The sequence below is a fragment of the Trichoplusia ni genome, chromosome 8 (assembly GCF_003590095.1).
Source record: "Trichoplusia ni isolate ovarian cell line Hi5 chromosome 8, tn1, whole genome shotgun sequence".
Classification (NCBI taxonomy): domain Eukaryota; kingdom Metazoa; phylum Arthropoda; class Insecta; order Lepidoptera; family Noctuidae; genus Trichoplusia; species Trichoplusia ni.
In genome coordinates this window covers 13,640,089-13,663,639 of record NC_039485.1, presented here as the reverse complement: position 1 = coordinate 13,663,639, position 23,551 = coordinate 13,640,089, and the positions used below count along the sequence as shown (strand labels likewise).

Sequence of the window (23,551 nt, the reverse complement as noted above, 5' to 3'; positions counted from 1 at the left end):
GCTAAAATACTTATTATATTTGTGATACTGTTATGTTTTCCTTCACACTAGAGTAATTGGCCTGTGGTTTTATCGTAATAAATTAAAATAAGTGTCGTAATGCCTTTATCATAGAACTTGCCGGTTTTCCAGTCAGAAGAAAAAATACGAAGATAAGTTTTACTTTGTTTATATTTGTTTCGCAGGCAATATTATACATTCATATAAGGCCAATAAGTAAAGAAACACTGGCTGAACAATAGATATACATTTCTTAACCAGTAAAAAAAAAGTTATTACACACACATCCGCGTAAAATATGACTACGAAACGTCCACATATTATTTTAGATACAGTTTACAAATTATTTCTCATAAATTCAACAATATTAAAAACGTTAACAATTTACAAAATTTTTCCTTTCTTTTTAAGCATTTCAGATTTACATTTTCATAATACAGCTATAAAATTTTATAAATCTAAATTAACAAATTAATATTTATACGCAAATAAAATTCTAAATGTTTATAACCGCATAGCTACATTATATTTATGTACATACATTAACAGTTTATTATTTAAGATATACAATTTTAATGACACTGAATAGTTACATGTGTATGTGACGCCATACAAACAAACTTTATGAATGTAAGTGGAAAATATGATACAACAGCAATATAAGTAGCTCAGAGAAAGAATATACTTCCAAAGAAAACTGAAAAGGAATTAGTGTTTAGTATATATTCGACACGTTAAAGTACTGTCATGTTTCTTATTATAAAATCAATAATTATTATTTCAATAGATTAAGCATTTACATGGTTAATATAAGCTGACATCCGATGAAATGCTAATGACTATTACGTAGTTACAATCACTTACTCAACGTCCATTCACCATTAACTATAAAACGTACCACAGTCTTTAATCTAAACGATAAACACTTGTGTCTGTCCAATTACTGAGACATAGACACTTCTGCTAGCTGAGATCACAAACAATGCCGAGCCACGCGCAATTTTAAGACAAGTTCAAGACAGAAAAGAATTAGTTTAATTATTACATGCGCGATAAATACGTGACGAATTAAGCATTCACGGATTATTTTGAAGTATGAAACAGAAAATTTTGAACGATGTAATTTTTGGAGTCTTAACTTTGCACATGACTTGAAGGAGAAAGTTTAGCATATTGTGGCGAGGATTAACGCTGTTATTAAAAAGAACTTCGGGGTGAGGGGGCTGGCTGCGGCGGAGGCGGGCGCTCCCCCGCCGAGGAAGCTCGCGTCCTCGTCCCGCGGCCCACCTTCACGCAAGGGACCCTGGAGACTGGAGCGGACGTCATTTGTCTCTTCGATGGAAAAGTCATCATCGTCATCGTCACGAGACTTGCGGTTAGGCAACTCCATTTCTGCGTAAACAAGTTTTTTTTTAAATATATTTAGACTAATATAAAAGCATTTGGCTGTAAGAAACATCTACGTAATAACGGTTAAGTGCTTTTAAAATAAAACTACCCGACATTGTTCACTTGTACCAGTAAAGCTTCTTTTATCATAACCTCTATCGACCAGATCCTTTCACAACTATAAAAGGAAACAATTCTAGGTCAAATACTCCTTGCAGCTTTTTGTGAGTGACGTCACTTACCGTATAACCTAATGTTGCCCTCGGCGTCGCCTATAGAGTTCTTAGAGATGCACTTGTAGCCCCCGAGGTCGCTCCTCTGTATGTTCCGAATAACGAGACGCATCTGCACGCTGTACGCAGAGCTGTTGATCTCAGTCATCTGGTATTTATCGTTCGATATTATCATTTCACCTGGAAATTTAAATCTGTTGAATGTTTTGTAATGAACACAGAGAAATACAAGTTTAACTTTAAGAATCCTTATTGTGCATGTTACACCATTAATTAAATATAATTTTGTATCCAAAATGTTATTTCATGTTTAAAGTGAATTAATCAAAGTCCTATTTTCATTAATTGTAACAACTTATAGATTTATATTATTTCCAAGCCGCAGTCTTTGGTTTCAGTTGATACAGTCATTTGTTTCATCGCCCTCTATTCGATAGGCACAAGCCTTTCCGTCCATTTATATTCGGCCACTTCCGACCATTGTCCGCCCGATATCGAATTGAAATATTGTTTCGGCATGTCGTGTGCGGAACAATACTCTATATGCTCACATAATGTATAATCTACTTTGCAGTATGTGTTCAGAGGACAGCATTCGCTTAAAATAATATTCAATTTCATCCCATGTTGCAATGTCAACAAGCAAATGTTGATTTTGGGGCAAGTGTTAACATTATTCGTTCGTGTTCAATTTGTCAGTTGGAAAGCTTAATGTGCTTCACAAAACAATAGTAATTACAAGGATAAACTGCCGCTTTGCGATTGTTAATCCATTAATAGTCGTGTATGTCGCAACTGAATCATGGTCGGGGGATATGTTTGCCAATCAAAACACACTAGCTTGTTATGAATATTGGCTATTCATTTGACTATGTAGCAGACTTTATTGTTGTTGACGTGATGGATGCAAGTTTGTCATATTGTTTGTATTATTGTTAATAATAATGTTCCGAATCAATTACTGAAGCAAACACTCTAACGCAATATCTTAATGAAATTGCCATCGGCTTTTATGAACATGCCGATTATTCGATTGTTCAAGACTATTGTAAAATATTTTAGATAGATATTGAAATCACAAAAAAAGGTTTTATTAAAAATATTCCATTCCACAGGTTTTCAACAGCTAATCTCTGAATTCACCAAAAACAATCGTCGTTAGAATCTAAACACAGTCAACGCTTTGAATAATAAATACGTTGCACACTGGTGTTTGATAATGCTATATAACTAGTACTGATGTAGACTCTCTGTTGATTAGTTTAAATTTATTTCGTACCGAATATCATTTTCTTTATTTTATATTTGCAAAGTTTACGTAAGTACGAACAAAACAAGAAGGCACTAAATGTAAGAAAGTATTTTGACAACGAATGTTGTTCAGTAAAATAATTGGTATCCCACAAAAAGACCATATTTTTTATCAGACATCTGCGAAAGACATTGTTATTGAAAGAAAGCGTTCAAAATGCGTGAGTAGATTCTGGCTACAGCGATTCCGTTGAATATTTTCGTTAGCTACATTATTACCATGGCGGGTCGCGCTGCCTCGTTCTACATTAAAAATTGCTTGCATTCTTCTTGCCTCGCTTCATTTTGTGGGCGGCATTTTATTTTTTATTGCCAGCCAGTGGACATGGCTTACTGGTATGAAATTGAAATTTCGGTTATAGGCATTTAATTATAGAATCCACACGTTGTTTTTCTTTTTCGTTAAAGAGTGGATTTTAATATTTTCACTCGACCGTGTAGAAAAATTTGAAATGGGTTTAGATCAGATTTATTTTAACGTTCGAACTTTGAAAAATTGTTTATATGAATATTGCTTGAAAGTTTTTCTTTTAAATTTAATTATTCTTATGTTTTCTATTGATTTGAATTTGAAATTCGAAAACTCTCTTTTCTATTGATAACTAAACTATTTTGAACAAATTCTTTTTTTTAAATCGCTCAGATTTTCTATTGTCAAAGTTTGCCTTACGAATTCGCTTCTGAACTCTTTAAGATCGTCCCAACTGTGACGTAACCAGGTGATTCATGGGATGGTTATGGCGCAATATGTCGGTCGTCACAACCTCATCATTTTAGCAGAAGGGCTTACATTTGTCGCTACAAACGATAACGTTGACCGCACATCTAGTTTCCTGAGCGAAATGTTGTGTGAGTTGCGTTACCATACAGTCACACATACATTTATCGCTTTACACATGCATTGTTGAATATATTTAGCTTTTTTGATTATTTTAAGTCATAAAATCAGTGGTAAGAATATAACTTACAATTTTAAGTTAAAGAGGTAACGTAATTAAAAAAGTTCATCATTTATTATGAGAACAATCAAATTAGCTTTTAGTGTAACGCCCACAAACATTTTAAGTACTCTTGCCGTAAATGTTGGCGGTTTTATATAAATTATGTTTCCATTTTATCATGACATAAAATATATAAATCCTTACAATACTTACAGTTAAAATAATTTTATTTAGTGTCATTCTAAAACTTAAACCTTTTGAAAAGAATTCCTTCTATCGTAAAATTACTCAAAATACCAATAGTTTAAAAACTCTTTATCATATAAACAGAAAAATATATTGAAAATATTTTTCAGGTACGCGACTTCATCGTTAAATCTTGTCTCATTTGATATTCATATCATTCGGCATCTGAGTTGGCAGTAATATAATGCGGCGAGTTCGACGCCGTGCGATGCGATCGTTAATCACGGCATAAGGCAGTTGTCTCCATCCCTCCATTACACACTAATAAACCCTTGATCTTACTCCAATTGACAGAACCGTGACTTGCACGTCAAATTTAAATTAAAATAAAAAAAAAACATTAATTCAAATTAGAAATTTCTGAAGGCCAGTTACATACGCACATCACATGTTTTTTATAATGTATGTTTTGAATCCGTGATGTTTTTTTTTAATAGATAATACCTATAAGTCGGCACAGGTACAACTCGTGATAATCTAGATTTGAAAATGGATTCTCTAAGCGCTAACTTGGTTGGCGTTTTCAATTTCAATAGTGATCAAGCGTGGGCGAGAAGTGGATCAAAGATTGTTCCTTTTTTAAATAGCCGGAGTTTTTTTTTTCTGGGCAACATTTTAGAGCTTTTAAAAATATAATTTTAAATATTTTTAAAAATATGTACTGTCGTTTTATTCAATAAAATCCACATGTATACCTATTATAATTCTCGATACATACATGGTTTCATAAGAAAAATATTTGAAACATTTTCTTCGTAAAAATGTATTACTAAGATAAAATATTATTCCCAAGCGAAAAGTAAAGGTGTCGCTCTAATCAAGAAATGGCATTAATTTATTACTGCAAGAAACTTTTGTCGCGTAACTTTACTTTAAGATAAACTTTCTGCTTCAATGCAACTGTTGACTTTCATTCCTCGTTTCGTAAATGTCACCTTGAAACTAACTACTGAAATTAGTTTTAGAAAAATAAACTTAAATATTCGCTAGACGATTATTTTTTCTTGTAATTTAAGCTAACTTATTTTTTCGTCTCCCTTTGTTCTTGAAATTGTACAACATACAACGTCTCCTACTGATGCCAGTATTCTTTTTTCTCTGTATCAATAAAAAAAACCTCAACATTAACCCACATGGCAAGTCTCACTTTCCATCCCATATTTCCACTACAAAATTTATCTTCAAACGAAGCTAAGAACTAGTAATTCTTACTCACTTTCAAGTTTCAACCCCCCTTTTAAACGGCTTGGCCGATTTTCATCAATTATGTCTAAGAATCCTGGCACAACACCTCTAAAGCAAAACAAACTAAATTGAAATCGATCATTCCGTTAAGAAGATATGATGCCTCGAACAGACATATATGGACGTCCGACTTATAACGCCGCTCAAAAAACTGTAAATGCAAATGGAATGTATTGTAATACATATTCATTACAATAAGTTGAATCCCACACCAACATTGTTAGCCATGGATATTGGACACCGGTTCTCAAACAACAAGAAGTTTATCTACAATATCTCAAAACTCAACACATTACAGTATGTTGTATTATCTAAACAATAGTAGTGAACAGTCTCTATTATTCGAGAACTCAGTTTAACTTCAAGATTGGGGATAAATCTCGGGTTTAACGTGAACATTCGGAAATTACTATGTGAATAACAACTTGAACTGAGGACTAAATAGTTTGCGGAGAATAGAGATTTGTTATGGAAAAAAGTAATAGTAGTTCAAAAAAGGGAATTTAAATAAACACAAATGGAAACGGAAGTTAAAATCATTTTCAAAGTGTATAATACCAAGGCAACATAATTACACAGAGGTAATCAATTTAGCTGTGAGTCTGGTAATAGAATTTCGATTACAATAGCGTCATTAATAACTGCGGTCAAGCCAAAGACATCGAGATCTGTCAAGAGACCGTAGCTTTGGTGCTCGACCCGGCTGACCACAAATCTGCGGCTTGCTTGATGCAACTGACACCTCGCCGGTGGGCGCCCGCCACAGACACACCCTCTTTTGTTTATTGTTGACAACTTTGTTAATTAATTATCAGTTTACAGCATTCGATAAAGGCGTATCAAACGATAAATTGAACGAAGCGATGTGTAAAGAAATTTAGACGTTAAAGAAATAGGAAACACAAAATTTTGCTGTTTCACATTCAATAGATATATTATATCAGTCATGTTAGTTCAATGGTGTTAAAGTTGACTTATTTGCACAAAATATGGTAAGCTGGTACAGTATTTAGTATATTCCAGAATATTTACCTCTTTAAAAAGTAGTAAAAAGGTATGTTTTACGACATGTATAAAGTATACATCCCTTAAAACATACTTTTTTTTAATAAAGATTGTTGATTGATCAGGTTTCCAATGACTGAATTACTGTAGTTTACGAACAAATTTATTTAGTTTGGCACACACGTTAGGAAAAAGTTGCTCAGAATTACAAGCATATTTTTGTAGTCGATCCAAAAAACAACACGATCATTTAAGAGCACATTCAGTCACCGAGTTCAAACGGACAGTGATATTTAAATTGCAACGAAAATGTTTCGTTTAAAGCTCTATCGAAAAATAACCTGAACATCAGGACAATAAAGTAAGCAATTTTATTTAAATAAAACCCGATTGAAATTACAACAAAAAGTTGTCGGGCGGGCTGGCTGCGAATGGCGGGCACTCCCATTCCGTGTCCGGTGCGGCCGGCACGCCGCTTGTCGCATCTCGTCACGCCCGTGTATTACCTAATTTAATTTGTAGTCCCCGCAATTTATGGGCCGCAGAAGAGCCGTCTACCCCCAGTGTTTGTTAGTAACGATCTAGACATATGCGCACATACGTCACACGACTATTTGATTGTTAATTGCTAAAAACTTTACTGCACATTAACTGAACCTAAAATTGTGTAACGAAAGTTCATTTTGTGCATTTAAATATATTACATTTTAGCGAAATAATGAATATTAATAAGTAGAAATAAATATTTAAATGTGCTAATGCGTTAGGGAGACGATGCAAGGGATTAATAGCGTAAATTTCAAGGGGCTATGTTTTGGAAAATGTATTCGCGCAATTAAAAATAAATTATGTGAAATTTTAAAACATTTCGAGCTTAGCTTCGACTTGCTTTAATTTACAGTTTGAATAAAGAAGTTAAAGTGAACAAATCCAAGCGGAGTATTGGTGATATATTTATATAGTGGAGTTATATTTGAAATTGAATTTAGATTTGTACGAATATTGTGGTACGTTCGTGAGAGTAAATATTGTGACTGTAGCCTAAAGCAATTTGAAGCGGGCGGGCCAGCGGTCTTTGTTGCATATCGGGCGGTAATAGAATTTGGTCCGCTTTTTGCGCGGTTGGTCGCTCGAACCGCGTAATAGCGAGCTCGGTTGCCTTTGTAACTGCATCTAAATCTGCTTGCGCTATGCATCCGCCTGGTTAGGATATAACCAATTATTCAGTAGTAAAACTCCAATAGTTGGGGGATCTATTTTGATGGTGTTACTTGTTTATGGGATATCATAAAATTTGGATGATTGTTAAATACTTTTTACGCAACGATGCGTGAGTTGTCGCCCTCTATACCTACCTTTAATATTAATTTATTCTTGCGTTTGTTATACGCACAGAGTTATTGTTATTTTGCTCGTTAAATGTAAATAGAACTAGACGATCGCTCTTTGTAGTAACCGGACGTTAAAAAGTGGACCGATTAGTCAGAGTGAGCGGGAACTACAAGAAGAACGGGAACTATTTTGCATAAAAACTCGAGCATAGTTGAGTTTTAATTTAACTAATTGTTATTATTCAACGAATAAACGAGGTATGTGTAATAATGATACGTTAGTTAAAAAACACGAAATCTTAAAACGGAGGTTAGTTAAAATCCTATGAAGTTAAAAAACCGCTTGAAGATTATTATTTTAAACTTTTTTAGAATCTATTTTATTATTATTTAAAAAAAAATGTAGAAGAATATTTGTGCAAAAATATTAAAATAAGAACCCATACTTAAATATACATATATGCAGTATTCATAGTGGCTACGGCTTACGTTTCAGTAATGCACAAGTTTACAATCCTTGCAAAAACACAGCTCTGAAATCTATATTTAAATGCGTCTAACTTTTTAAAAAGCTTTGACTGCACTCTCACCGAGCCGCATAAACTGTTCGATTAGACCGACAAAAAATATAAGTTTAAAGACCGCATTGCGAAAAAGTTTTTGTTCGTTTTATCCGGTTTTGGTCGAGGACCGTTCACACATGTCGCGGCGTGCGGTGCGGTGGCTGCGAACGGCACTGGACGGCTCCGGACGGCGCCGGACGGCCCGTAAACCGTAAATCCATTCCTAACTCGACTTTAGTGGCCGGCCGTTGTCCGCCGACAGTGCCGGGTGTTTGTTGCAACGCATTATCCACTTGAAAACTAGCGCTTCGACAGATACGTATTTCGGACTGTACAATTCTAATTGGCTTTGCCTATCTTTAATGCAGGAATATTTAAACGATAAAGATTAAAAAATGCATTATTATTTTTATTGAAACTTTGCATTATAACAGTCTATTAATGTGTTTTTCTGCATTTCTAATGTAAAAATATTGCAAAAATATACAAATGCCCGCACTGCATTGTCAGTTTTATGATTATATGGATTTACGAGGGCGTGTGAGCGTTGGGTCAGTTTAGTTAAAGTCACGACATAATCTCTCGCATTTCATCTTTATTTCCTTCATCTACATACGTAATACAAACGTACTGTAAATATTGAGCTTATCTCCGGCACATCGCCCTCGGTGTTCTAGGAGAGCTTTTGTCCATCTGTCAACCGCGCACTAAATAAGCAACTTTTATCCTGAGGGTGTCATTTTAATGAGAAATAATGAAGTTCCCGACCTCTCTAATGTTTTGTTAGGTTAAGAGCCTTATTTGTATTAGTTAGCACGTGTTTTTATATAGGTATTTCACAGGTTATATTTCACAGTAGCCAATTTGGTTCGCCTTTTGACGGTCGGCTATTTTGTTAGCCGGCCGAGTTAATATTACTTAAATGGCTTTTAGCGTCGTTATTTCTATAAACAGCAAAGGTTTCTGTCTAAAAGTGTGAAGTGAAATTAGTTTCTAAATTGTCTAATATCTGTATCTACGCAAAATTTGTGGTTTCATTACATTTATTTTCCGCCATATGTATAACTGTTAGTAACATGTACTGTAAATGCATACCTACATTTCCTCGTAAAACAACCCAAGAAAAGCTGGTTAAAACTGATTTTATTTAGACAGTAAACAAAGTTAATTTATTAATTTTAGCTAAGTAATATTTTACGTTGTCATCGTCGCTATAATTATGAGGTCGTTAATAAGCCGTAACATAGGCGCCATATAATCAAAGTAAAAATAAATCTTTGCGAAATGAAAAACGGACATGAAATAAGCGCATATTTTTTCCCTTTAAATACGTCCATAAAAAGGCAATAACTTGTAAGCAAGCACTAGCCCCTGTGGCCTGTCAAAGAGGATAGTAGAAACATGAATAACGGCACCTTTAATGACTGCTTTAACGCTTTCAATGTGCTTTATGAATAATGAAATTAGTTGCTTATTCCGTTCTTGAGGTTCGTGCTTAGTACTTAATAGAGTTTATGAGTTGCGCCGCTCGTAAACATCTTTAGAACACAATCAGAGATTATACTAATTATGGCTGGCGTAAGCTGATTGTGAGCGGAGATAAATGAAACTTTGGAATAGAAAAAAGCACGCATGAAAGTGTGATGGGCTGTTATAAGTAATGGTATCCATAACGAAACGATACATTTGTTTACACATGAGGATGTGTAATTGTTTAATATAATTTATACGGTATTTTTTTTACACATTGTATCTTGTTTAATTTGTTCTTAAGATATCAAATGTTAAGAGCGTTGTTTTTATTCAAGCCTTCATCAGTGCACGATCAGCTGAAATTCCGTCATTTATCTCTATCCTTCGTCGCTAGGACGAAGTTTCTAGACAAATGTTTAATGTGTATTGTCTTCTTTGTAGTCCACACTACTTTGTGCTAAGTCTCCTTGGTGAGAGTCCAACTTTGGACACCATAAAACTGGGCAACGAGAGATTTATTTAAACAAGTTCAACTTTGTCTTGGGAAAATATTTTATCTTTTGCTTGAAGTTACTTCAAGCGATGTTCATTTATTTTGTGGACCGATTTGGCCTGACCGATAATAGGTACGCAGACTATGAAACCTATAAATATGCTTTTTAATAGCAGTAATAGGATAAACACAGCAAAGTATTTATGTAATCTTCAACATTTCAAAATCCATTTTCTCTATATTGTTTCATAAATTTGAAATGAATTTTTAAGATACACTTTATAAAATTACAAATGGCTTCGTTTTCGATTGGACGCCAAATTCGAACAATATATAATTGTTTTTAAAAGTTGAAAAAACATTGATTTATTTATTACTATTTTCGTTAAACAACGTTCTGGTGACATAAACATGCTGTCATTATGATACGAGAAAAGAATACGAAATTGTTTGAAAAAATATTTTTTAAGGTCAAAGGTATAAAGTTGAACGACCTAACGTATTTTTTTCTATACAGAGTTCTACTTCTTTTAGAGCCCGTTGAAATACTGTTATTAAGTAAAATTCTACTTTTTTCACAAAACACCATCTAGTTTCAAACTAAGCAAAGCTTGTATTATGAGTACTTACTAGACAATTGTTAAACAATATCTTTATACTTTATTTTTCAATACATACACATTATAAATAAATTACACCCAGACACAGAACAAAAGATAATGGTCATCACAGAAACATTTCTATTGGGTGGGAATCGAACCCACGACCACTGGTATGGCATTCAAGGCCACTAACCACTAGACCAACTGTCCAGTCGAAGTAGATAAAAATATTGTTATCAGCTCAACTTTTAATATTCTTATTCAATAACAATATCAAGAGCACCTCAATAATGACCTCATCTGGCTAATATTTTCGATTTATGTCTTAATAAAGAACAGCTAAGGCCTCACCGTTCTCCCTCGTCCAGTAGTTGATGGCTTTGGGCGAGGCCTCCACGTGACACTGGAGCGTGACGTCAGTGCCTGTCGGGGCCCCAACCAGCTGGTTTGGTACTTGCACCAATGGATGAACTGGGAACAAATGGTTTTACATTCATGAAAAGAATTAAAAAAAATGTGACATACACGACATTGGGTTTGATGATGGTCATTTGTTTCTTAGGTAGACAAAGAGGTTTATTGTGTCGGTGGTTTTCATTATACTCATAGATCAGGTGCAGTTCGAAGAAGTAAAAACCTGAAGAGAAGGGTCTCTTTTAATAAATCTTTATGTACGAGAGAATTTTATCCGTTGCACGCATAAGCCGCCATCATCGAAGCTAAGTTTTGGCCTAAAGGCATGTAAAATTACTTACAAAAAGCTCAACATAAAAACAATTATTTTCAAGTAATTTCAAGACATTCATATCGGATGTCACATATAATATTAAAATCGATAAATACTTTCATGACTTTTATCGCGCCTTAAAGAAAATAAAAACAGTATAAATTAATAGACGATTGTAATTCGATAAGCAAATTATAGAACTTTATTAAAAAAATCTTGTCTTATTTGAAAACAAACTAAAAATACCTATTTAAAAAAAATGTTTATAATGTAAGATTTCAGACTACCTTTCGTATAGCGTAATTTGAACAAAGTGGTTCTCTTAAAGAGTATGAGAGTCGTTGTAAATATTAATATAGATACTATCTCTCCACTAGAACTCCTTAGCATATTTAGTAGTGTTAAGTAAAGTAAGCAGTAACATATTTAAGGAATTTACATTATTAAGTTTGCTTCTAAAGAATATTTTGTTGATTTGGTTAAAACTGAGTATGAATAATTTGGAGTTTCTTTGAGGGATGAAATCTGGAATGAGATTATCCGGAGAAAAATTGGAGAGAATGACGTAGCTTGTAGGCTGGCATGTTCGTCGAAGTCCAATGGCCGTTGGAGCAGTCAAGTCCTTGAGTGGAGACCACGATTGGCTATTGCAGTAAAAGACGCCCTAAAGCCGGATGGACCGATGACTGAAAAGAGGTAGCTAGGACTGGATGGAAAAGGCGAAGGACCAGGTGTTGTGGCTGATGGCGGATATTGGGAGAGGCCTAATTCCAGCAGTTGACCTCGATATTGAGATATGGAGATTTCTTTTTATCTAGCCCACTGTGTCTCACTGCTGGGCAAAGGCCTCCTCCCAAATCTTTTTACAATTCTCTATCCTGGGCCTCATGGAACCAGCCCGTGCGGTAAACGTTAAGATCTCGCCTCTGGAATTGGACATTGAAATAAATCATTAAATTTGAGTAGATTTCTTTTGTAGTAACGCTGATTTTAAAATTTTTGATCTTGATCTTAGAATTCTTCTTCTTCTTTATATTTTAGAGGGGTTTTGAGCCAAAGATATGCACATATGCACGTTAAACAAGACTTATCACTTATTACCAATTTCTTAATATTCTATTACTGTATCTTCCCACTGTTTTCATAGCAAGTCATAAAAATACTTCATTTTGAATGGTATTCGACAAATATGTTCCCGCTAAGTGAGCGGTTTCAGTCGCATTTATGTTTACATAATATTCTGTTTTCATGTTCCGTTATAAATAGGCTTGCAAAGCCTTTGCATTTGGCGTGGCATGCATACCGCAGTAACATTCACTTAACTTGTTCATGTTATTTTATGATGAAAACTTTTTGCCTTGATCAAATATTTTCTGGAAACCTAACTGGATATTTAGATATTTTCATGTTTAATTAAACATTCACTTGAAGTTGCATCATTTTCTTTTACATCAGGTTAATTTTAAAGTTATTTTGGGCAAACATTAATAGTTTAGTATTTAAAAATATAGAGCACTAGCTTTTTGCCCGCGTCGAGGTCGGTTATATCGCGTTTCCAAGAGAAGTCTTCAAAAGTCATTTACTTTCACATTTATAATATTAGTAAGGAAGGATTCTAACTTCTAACATAGAACTAGTAATCTGATACTGATTATACAATTTTTGTCTTGAATTAAAAAAACTGCGACATTTTCCACCTCGTTTTCTTTTCTCTGATTTGAATAAAATTATTTAAATGACTCATTCGTCGGATTCAACTGCATTATACCGTCATATTATTAGTTGCGGTAAATGTGTCGGGTTAATAATGAATTGTCGTTAATTTATTGCGGGGTGAGTTGCATTTGTGTTGGGATATAAACTTTTACGTTCACGTGAGCGTTAAACATGATGCTATCTAATCTGTTTCATTAATGAGTAATGGTTTTGGCTATCAAATTGTAACTGAATGAAAACTGAGTGTAATAACTGTGTACTTTATTTTGGTTGATGTTTTGTGTTTCAATGTCTTTTTTTTCGTTGACGTAGATAATTTAAAAGATCAGTGGGTAAAAAACATCATTTACTGCAGCAAATATGTGAAATTGTGTATCATAAGTATGCACGGAAGCATGTAACTTTTGGGAACGTCAGTTCCTTCACTTATTGTTTACATTGCGCATCTAGTTCGTATCTTCCAGCGTCACCGCCGTGTCGCGCGCGCAGTGTATTTGCTCTCCTCGTCCCGGCACTTTGGTAAAACTCTGCGACTGTCAGGTGTTTACTCTGAATATCATCTCGACTGCATTACTTCTATTTGCTTTAACTATTTTACGGACTAGATGTTTGTATGCAATTTAACTACAGTTTACGTCCAAAGTCAGTTTCTAAAATTCCAGCGATGCGTAGAGTCGGTATAACTAAAACAACAAGTAAGTGTTAAAACCTCTAATTGAGTAAACCTTCGAATCCATGTTTTCTTTGTTTGTTATCACATATTTTTGCATAATTTCCAATAATGGAAGATGAATCTAGTAGAGTTGTTTAATAAGCGAATAATTGTGCAGCATTGAATGTAAAATTTGACCCGTCTTCGATTTTGCAGGTACCTTCTGTTAACGTAGCTGAATTAAAATTGTTAAAATGTAGAGACATAAAATCGTGAATATCTACCTCTAATCGTGAATACCTTTATTCAAATCAAAGGGTTTTTACAGTGAACAAAGGCCCTGATTCGAAAAGATACCAAGAAGCTGAAATGCCGGCAAGACGGCGTCAAGTTGTTCTAAAGCGAACGGATTATTTCACAAATGTAAACAATCGCACCAGCATCCCCAAAAGTCTATTTAGGGTGAATTAAGGAAAACGGAATTTTCTTCCACGACCTTAGATCGGAGCTTATTTGCGGTTATTCTCTTTGACCGTCGTTAAGTTCCTTTGGACGGCTTTTACGAGTTTGAGTGGCCAATTTAGCGAACAAAATCTGAACGATCAGAATTTTTGTTCTAATTAATAACTCCAAGGGGCAACGAGGGTAGCCTTTTGCTTATTAAATAAAGCGGAATAATGAACCGTCGAGATGTTAATCTAATTGCAATTGCGTTTTATTCAGTTGTACTTTATTAGAATTAAAGGGTGAAATATTAAATTGTGGAAAATTATTACGTGTGTGCTTAGTGAGCAGCATAAAACTTAAAGAACGTGATTAAGCAATCTCTAACTGTATAAGTAGATAGGAATTCTCGCAGCAATCAAAAGTTAGGGGAGTTTTCTCGAGAAGGATTCCGCGCGGAATTCTTGAAGTGACAGTTTGATTAACCGAGCGGCGCACACGCTTTCGCCGTTTTCGGATTTCTTGGCGTTTTGTAGCTATTACCTGTTTTAGTTGACTTTGGAATTTCTTCAACTGCAGTTTTAACCTAACAGTCCTTAAAAACATATTACATTTACTACGCTATCTAAACGCAGACAAACTTATAAATCAGGGCGAGCTCTGCGGAATTAACACTACAAGAGAAAATATATCCTAAAATTAATTATCCTTAACTGCTGGATCCTCTTTGCAAATTGATCGCGATTTGTTCACTTCGTTTGGCGTGTTTCTTTTTCTCTAAACTCAATTTGCCGTCTCCCGGCTTCAGTGAATCAACTAAAAGAAACTCATCGCGTTACGTAGCATTTACTGCTACAAATGAATTGCTTCACTTCTGCTTCTAAAAAAGTATTTTTTATGTACCTCCGCGGCCACAAGTCCACCCATCCCGCTGTTATCATTCGTTTTCGGGGGGAGGAAATTTAAATTAAATATTTGAGAGCGTTAATTTTGTCTCCTCATCGAGCGAACGCGACGCATTCTTTGTGAAGTAATTAAACTGAGTGGAAGGGTTTCAGACGGCAGTAGTTTGTTTGTTCGCTTGAAATTGCGTTTCCTATGAAGTGAAATTCTCTCGGTTGTCGTCAGGCGACGTTGGCTTTTATTTGTTTTATAGATACGAGATATGAAACGTCAAGTATCGAATGTGGATATTTATAAAATGGTAATATGACTCTTATACGGGGATTACGTCAAACAAGAGCTGTGTTTGCTATAAACGGCTCGTTTATATGCTCATTAAATATGCAGTATTTGGTTAAGCTCTGAGATGAAATCTAAATAAGTTGTGAAGTTATTTAGTTGCTGTACACGTTTGTATAAATATAGTATCCAATCAGACGAGTGTTTACATCGGAACTGCCAATAACAGAATGCAAATACGTAGTGGACAGCGCGACAGAGCGACCGGTGACCCGCTAACTGTGCGAAAAACTTTTATAGGCAGGACGCTGAGGTAAAACGCGAGAGAACCAGACACTCACACTGGAAATATTATTACCTTTGCGACTTTACGGTTATGACCTGAGAATAGCTTCAAATGGTATTACAGACGAAGCAATTAGATTCTTATGCTCAATTTGATAGGTACCTCACATATGTTCATTTCAAAAGATTCTGTCTTGAAGCCAGAAACAAATCCTACGCTATCTATTGAACGACTATTTTAACCTGTACCTGGCTATTTCACCTGTGTTTTGTATGTTTTTGTTAAAATGGCGACTGAATTTCTTGGTTACGTGTAAATATATTTAAAACAACGGAGCATAAACAAAAAAGATGAGCACATAGAAAGTATGCGTGACAGGTTTTGATTGAAAGCTTTGTTTGATAATTGTAATTATACAAGCCTTTTCATTGTTGATGGATCGCTGTAAAACATATTACAACTCTTATTGCAAAAGTTTTTAATTAAATTTTTCAACTTTGTATTGTTAGGCGAACAGGCGCTTGAGAAGAAAAATAGTTTAGACGAATAAATCGATTCTTAGAAACATTAGTAGGTACTTTGCATAGTTTAGTATCTTAAACGGAAACTGATAATTATCGTCGGCAAACTAAAGTCGTAATTTTTCCTTAAAATGTGGGAAGCAGATTTGCAGCTTTCATTCATTTTAAGATACTAATCTAGATACACCTATGTCTCACTTTTAAATACCGTCCTTTTTTCTGATCAGGAAAGTTTATCGGAAAATGTCATAAAAAAATTAAATAAAGAGGCAGTTGATTATACTTCGGTATGTGTACTTTTATCCATTCTCTTATCGACTCGACCCATTTTCATTAAATGAAAAAAAACTTTCTTTTAATCATTCTATCAAGTACGTACAATTTAATTAAGCGATCAAACAAAACAAACCGGTAATACATATCAAAAACACTTTGCGTGATTTAACTAAGTTCTTATCAAAATAGTCAGTTCGTAATTGTCAATTCACAGCGGAGCTCGGTTGGTAGTCATTTAAAACAAATGGTTGTTCAGGGCTGTAAAGCCATAATGAACACGTCTAGTGAATGTGTAATCGCAGTAAGATGTTATTACTTCACCGGGGCTCTGTATATCTTCTCATGTCATTAGGAAAGACTGATCTGTTCTGACTCACCAGGCTTTTTAATTAAAAAAACTATATTTTTATTTTTGCTACATTTTTTCTCTATACCAAAAGGCAATTGCCTCATTGGTCAGACCTAGGACTATTTCGTCATTCCACTTCAAAATCACACAAATATTCTAAAGACAAAAGTCTGTGTCTGTGTTTGTTAATATTTGTTACTTATGCACTCGCAAACAACCAGACTCATTTTGATACAAATGAAGGTCCTTAATATAGGATTACCGAGAAAACTTCTGTTGCACATATAATCGACATCTCCGCTGATGAAGCCATGGGCTATGTCCAGTATAACTATAAATCTAGCAAGAACGCTGGTAAACATTGCTAGCGAGATAAGTACTTCACTCATCACAAAACATAATTATAATATAAACGTACATACTCGTATCATGCTTTCCCAACTGTATGTTATCAAGATGGTATCAAATAAATCACAACAAACTATGCCATAATACAAAATGATTACAGTGTCATCGGTTTTCAGATTCATGAACTGATCAGCGCCAATTCCCAACAGCATAACACTATCCATGCAAATGGAAATGGGCGTGTGCACCTGTGTGCCACACTATAATTTCACCAGTGATTCTGCAGTGATTCTGCGATCGACGCGCGAATGCGAACGGTTGATCCGTACAGATAGGAGATTAATTTGTCTGAGTGCTGGCTCGAGCTAACCATACAGATTTTTTCTTTTTTGTTTATTCTATTGTATAGAAAAAAGCTCGATCTGTTAAGGTATGAAAATTGTTTGATAGGGATGCACTATTTTGATTGAAATTGTTGTTCCGAAGTAAACTCAATATTTCTCCAGCGGGGAAAAAGGATGGAAAAAAAAAGTAGAGAATCATACAATAATTATGTGCGAACCTTCAATTTAACAATGACTGTGATAAGTATGTTTGTTGTGATAAAAAAATATATTCGGTAGTCTTGGACATTGAGAGTGCGAAGAATAAATAGAATTTAAATTGTAAGTATAATGTAATGAGAAGATCTCAGATCTCTACGAAATATTTATTTTTCGTATATTTATTTTGGTATAAACCTTTACAAGAACGCTTATATGACTTCCAAAAATTACTTGTAGGCTTTATGTAGATTATAAAACCTTTCTATATAGAGTACATTTCACAATTTAAGCATATCCTATTCTGTCCTATTTTTATACTTTACTAGCTGACCCAGCAAACGTTGTTTTGCCGAATATTTTTTTTTCTAATTGTATGTATTTTTAATGCCACATTATTAAAAAAAATAAAAACAAACAGTTTCGTCCAAAAAATAAAATATTTTTTTTAGTGTGAGCAACCCTTTTAACTTAGTGGTATGAAAAATAGATGTTAGTCGATTCTCCGACCTATTCATTACGCATATAAAATTTGGTAAATATCAGTTAAGTCGTTTCGGAGGAGTACGGTAACTAACATCTTGACTCGGGAATTTTATATATTAGAAGAGAAAGATTAAATTTATCAAACTATATAATTAATTAAATTAAATGTGTATTTATTTTTTAATTATATTTAAACGCTGTCTTCATAAAATTGTAAAAGGTGTCTGGAGAGCACTACACTCGTAGCATCGTTGTAGCAAAAGGTGTCGTTAAGTAGAGTCTACTACGACGTAGACGCTACGCTTCGTAGCAACTCCGAAAGTTTCGTGTCTATTTAATGAAGATAAATATAATATTGTGTACGAAATCAAACGCTACCTTATTAAACCAGTTATGTGTATTTATAGCGTCCTTGTATGCATCAGTAACTGTGTTTCTTAATTAGTTAGTATTTTTAACTTGATCAAAAACATTTTTTCAGCTATTGGAACTCAGACATTTAAATTTCAAATTAAAATTTGTCACCTTAATTTATTGTTATGAGATACATACAATAGATACCAAAATATTGTAACTCAAATTTATCAGTCGATTTCATCTAATTGAAACCCGTACTATAACTAGATTCCGATAGTCAACGGGGCAGTAACTTTCGACGCTTTGGTACGTAATTTGGATGCAAGACACGCACCAAAGATGATACGTGATAACACGAAAATCTCCCAATTGCTTACGTGTTCGAGCCGGGGGACCGGTGTTCTGTAGTTGAGAACTTTAGACCGAGCATTGAATAACTCCTGGTTATAAATTAGGACGATCGTTTGATAAGTGAGTTCGCAACGTAACGCTTTTTGCTATGCTTTACGCAGGTAACTTTATCGATGATTGAATTGATACATGACTTGAATTTGGAAATGGTACGTAGTTTGGGTGGTATATATTAGTTATAAGTTTCTTTCTTTCAACAAATATTTATAAAAAATGGTTTTCACACGTACTTTCCAGATGTATTTTGGTTTACTTCATACTGACCGTCTATTTATTCAGATATCATGAACCGTGATGGCACAAAGTTATCAGTTTTATTTACGGTAATTCAATTGTCCTTGACTTTATATTGTCAAATCTACGATTTCTTTTGCTTTTATTTCAATCTGCGAGTATGTTTCGTGCATTCAATTACAAGTGACAAACCGACTTCATAATAATCGTGTCTCTCGTACAAAGTCAACTAAACTTATATCTCTACAGACAAATACATCAACAAAATGTATCTCAAGTTAAACTGAGACAGCTAATAGTTACCCTTCATGATAATAATAATAAGTCATTTGTCTTCACAGTTAGTCACAATCATCTCCCTTCAACACAAACTTTATGGTTATAATAAGTCTTTTGTCTTTGCAGAATAAGCGCTCTCACGCACTAGCCGGTAAACCTACCTTGCGTTTTCCGCTCTTCAATTTTTGAACCGCTCAGCAAACGTCTTCAATTACAAGCGGTTGAATATTATGGACAGGGTTACTTATTAAAAATTGTATTTAAATGACAAAATTTAAGCTACTGGTGACGGCAAAAATTTCGTGAAGTACATTGTAATGCCACTCTCTGGCTCTGTCATACGAATTCACTATAATAGCCTCGAAAGCACTATAATATTGCATTGCATATAAATAATACCAAAATATAAATAGAACCATACAATACGTTTCATAAGTAGGAAAAAAATATTTTGATTTCAAGAAGTGTTTAGCCCTATTTGGATTTAAAACAAAGCAGCAAAGTCAAATATGTAACAAAAAAAAACGCTCGGGGCGGTAAACCGCTAGTGCGTTCTCCTTGTCACATTCATCCCTTATCAGTAGCGTATCAGTAATACTCACAGTGTACATGCAGCATTATTCTCTTGCTGACTGAGGGGGGCACGCCGTTCGCCGCGATGCATAGGTACGCGCCCATCTCCGAGCGCGTCACTTTAGTCAGGTTCACTATCTCGCCCTCCAATGACGTCACTGAGGACAAATGGTAAGAATGAACTATTCGTCTGTAGATGTAAGTAATATATATACATAGATGTAGAATTATAAAAAAAGTACTGGGTCTGGTAAGACTGGAAATTGATCATAGTACAGTTTCGATATGTTATATGAAGATTTATTTTTACTGAAAAAAATATTGTGTAACGTAAAGTAAAAACAAACATCAAATTTATCAAGCACGTTTTTCGGTTAATGGCAAAGTAAATGTTTAATGCAGTCGCTTCATAATTATTGTTTTTAATTACACAACTTAAATGCACTTCAATTAAAGCTAAAGCACCACAAGGTTTGAACAAACTTCTGTTAAGAAAGTAAGTGGAGAACAAATCTGGACCTCTTAACATTGAGTTTAGTCTATCACGTGAGTTGTCTGACTTGGAAATAAATGAGCGTTGCTCTCGGATGTAGAAATCAGGCGAAGAAAGAAAGGTTTAAAACCAAAGTTCTTTTTAAACTTATATGTGAACACAATTTGAAGGAAATTTTACATGGAAGCCAGCATACTTACATAAGGAACTATTATTGAGAATGTATATGCATATTTTTTTAGGTGAAATTAGCTCCCTTAGTTTAAGGTTTCGTAGCTTTAGTAGTATGAATAAATCTCAATCCAAAAATAAACATACGATATATTTTTGTCGGTACACCAGCGGCTGTACCGCGGCGTTCTATTTAAAGAAAATGGAAAGCAATGTTACATCGTCCCTCAAAATATTTAAAATTAGGTACACAAGACCCTCCGAACCTATGTATACACTTCGGAATTGCGATAGCGAAGACCAACTAAACGCAAAACGGTTTTGAGCACTATCTACCGAAGTGCTTACTTTACATTCCACCAGTAACTGTTGGAAAACACTTGTGAACCGCCAAAAGTTGACGGGTTGTGTAAACAAGTGCCGTTAGTGGTTCAAACTCGAGCTGTTTTCCTGACACCTTGCTCGAATGGCGGCCAAGTACGTTTACAGCCATTATTCAAACAAGAGGATAAAAAGCTAGGGCAATATTTTCCGAAGGAGCTGTACACCGTTGATGGTTTAAAGTGTAGAGCTCTCGGTGGCGGGACGACGCTTCGTTAGCAAACAATGCGAGCACAGCGCCGACTATAGAGCCGCTCCACGGTATTGTTTTTTTTTATTGTCATGCTTTTATATTTTTTGTTGATATAAGTTTGTGCGTTTTAACGTAGAGGTAACATTCGAATTACCTATTTGAATGGATGTCGAATGCACCAATCTCGTTAATTAAAGAGAGTTGCAAATCTCTAAACAAAATATTTGATTATAGTTATTTGCTGAGATACATATTACATTTTTATATCACGATATTGGGATCAAACTATTACTCATGAAAATATAAGCACCAATAAATTTCATCATTCATATCATTATGACACTGATACTTAGCTGAAACTGGTTAGACTGGTAGCCGGCCCCAACATAGTTGGGAAAAGGCTAGGCCAATGATGATATCATTATTCTTAGGGAATATTCATTTACCACAAAAATAAACTATAAAAAATAAACTACAGACCACTCCATTCATTTTTGTTCTTCTTCGAGGCAGACCGTTGAATAAACTTGGCCTGTCGATGTGTCATAAGTCAAGTGATGCTTGAGCCCACGGACCCTAGTGGGTTTACCACAGACATACGAAATCTTACACGAGAACCTTTTAAAGAATATAAGAAGATTTTTTCATATGACGATATATTATTTAGCCTAAATCCTGCAAATTGTTTCATGCGTATGGTTAGAAAAGTCTTAAATATCTTATCTCAATAATACTTTAGCTTATTAAGCTTAGCAGATTCCCAGAATATTAGATAAAGAAAAATTATATCAAAAGACAACTTATCAAAACCAAAGTTGATTGTGTTATTTGCTTACTTTATTTTATTACAAATTCATAACACTTTAATAATTATTTACAAAAATACCAATTGTATTATAGTTTTAGATCCAACTCGTTAACATAATTATAAAGTCTCTAAAGCAAATTCAAAGCCTTGAAAGTCTATTCATAATATTGGTAGTAATCGCGTCACCGCTAATGTCTACGCTGAAGGCGGCAAAAGTCCAGTACTTTGGTGGAGTGTCCTTCAGTAAAATGGAAAACCAACATTTTCTCATCACTTCTTGTTCAAAAGTTATAATTTTAATTATAAATTCGTAACGTTCTGTACGAAGTGGGTAATTATTTATTTTCTATTAGGGTAGATGTAACACCATCCGCGGAAGAGCACTCGAATTTAATTTGTAGAAATATACCACTTAATAGACTCCATTAGCTGTTGTGATCGCGAACAACTTTTGTCTGAATTGTGCAAACAATTGTTATGAATCGAATATCATCGAACAACTTACTCGATAATTGGGATTAACAATTCCGGATAACGCAGTACGTAGCCGTATCTGTTTCAAACTTTGTAGAGCTGATGAAAAGCGTCGAATGGAAGGATGTTCGAGTTAATTTGCATCAGTCTACGACTAAGTTTCAACCATTCATTCGCTTATCTACATAATTTGGTGTAGAACATGAAACAAATAGGCACGCGACACGCCGTTGTCACCACGAACATGTTTTATGTGAAACAATAAAGGGCAAATTTTGAATAATACCCTATTGTTGGCGACACTGTTTGCCGTCCGCGATATAATTATTATTACACACCATAATACGCATTTCGTGCCTCTTGTATCTACTTATACTATTCTCTCGAGAATATATGACTATACATTTGATGATTATGACGTTATATGTCACGTTAATGTCAACAGAATCATAACAAGGTACTAAGAAATTACAATAAATAAATTGCCTATTCACGTTTCAAGTACTAGCATTCAAAAGTAACGATGACTATATTATTCAAAATTATAGTTCTCAATCCCGGGGCACGCAAAAGCTATTACTTACTTACATCGATGCAGCAATATCATATATCATGGCAATATTAAATTCTTGCACTTAAATTTGATTTATGTGGTCGAAGTTGCCCCTCAGTTGGAGATAACAAATTGGAAAGTGGTCTTCGTTAGTCATTAAAAAACTATATTTGTCTTTGCCGGGCCCCTAACTTTCCTCATTGGAATATTCGTGAAGAAACATCGGCCAAGTAATGGATAGCCTGTATTGTTTCTGTCCAGAT

At 34.5% G+C, this 23,551-nt stretch overlaps 1 protein-coding gene across 2 annotated transcripts in view; it reads right to left on the bottom strand.

Annotated features, from left to right (window-relative positions):
• Positions 1–504: 504 nt before the first annotated feature.
• The window catches only part of LOC113496511 (lachesin-like), a 72,522-nt gene continuing 49,475 nt past the window's right edge, over positions 505–23,551 (bottom strand). For both annotated transcript variants that reach the window (XM_026875749.1, XM_026875750.1), the window contains exons 6-9: positions 20,245–20,373; positions 11,184–11,303; positions 1,632–1,802; positions 505–1,392 (exon numbers count right to left, since the gene is read on the bottom strand). In XM_026875749.1, coding sequence (XP_026731550.1) covers positions 1,166–1,392; positions 1,632–1,802; positions 11,184–11,303; positions 20,245–20,373 — 647 coding nt within the window. In that variant the 3' untranslated portion in view covers positions 505–1,165. The remainder of the gene's footprint in view (positions 1,393–1,631; positions 1,803–11,183; positions 11,304–20,244; positions 20,374–23,551) is intronic.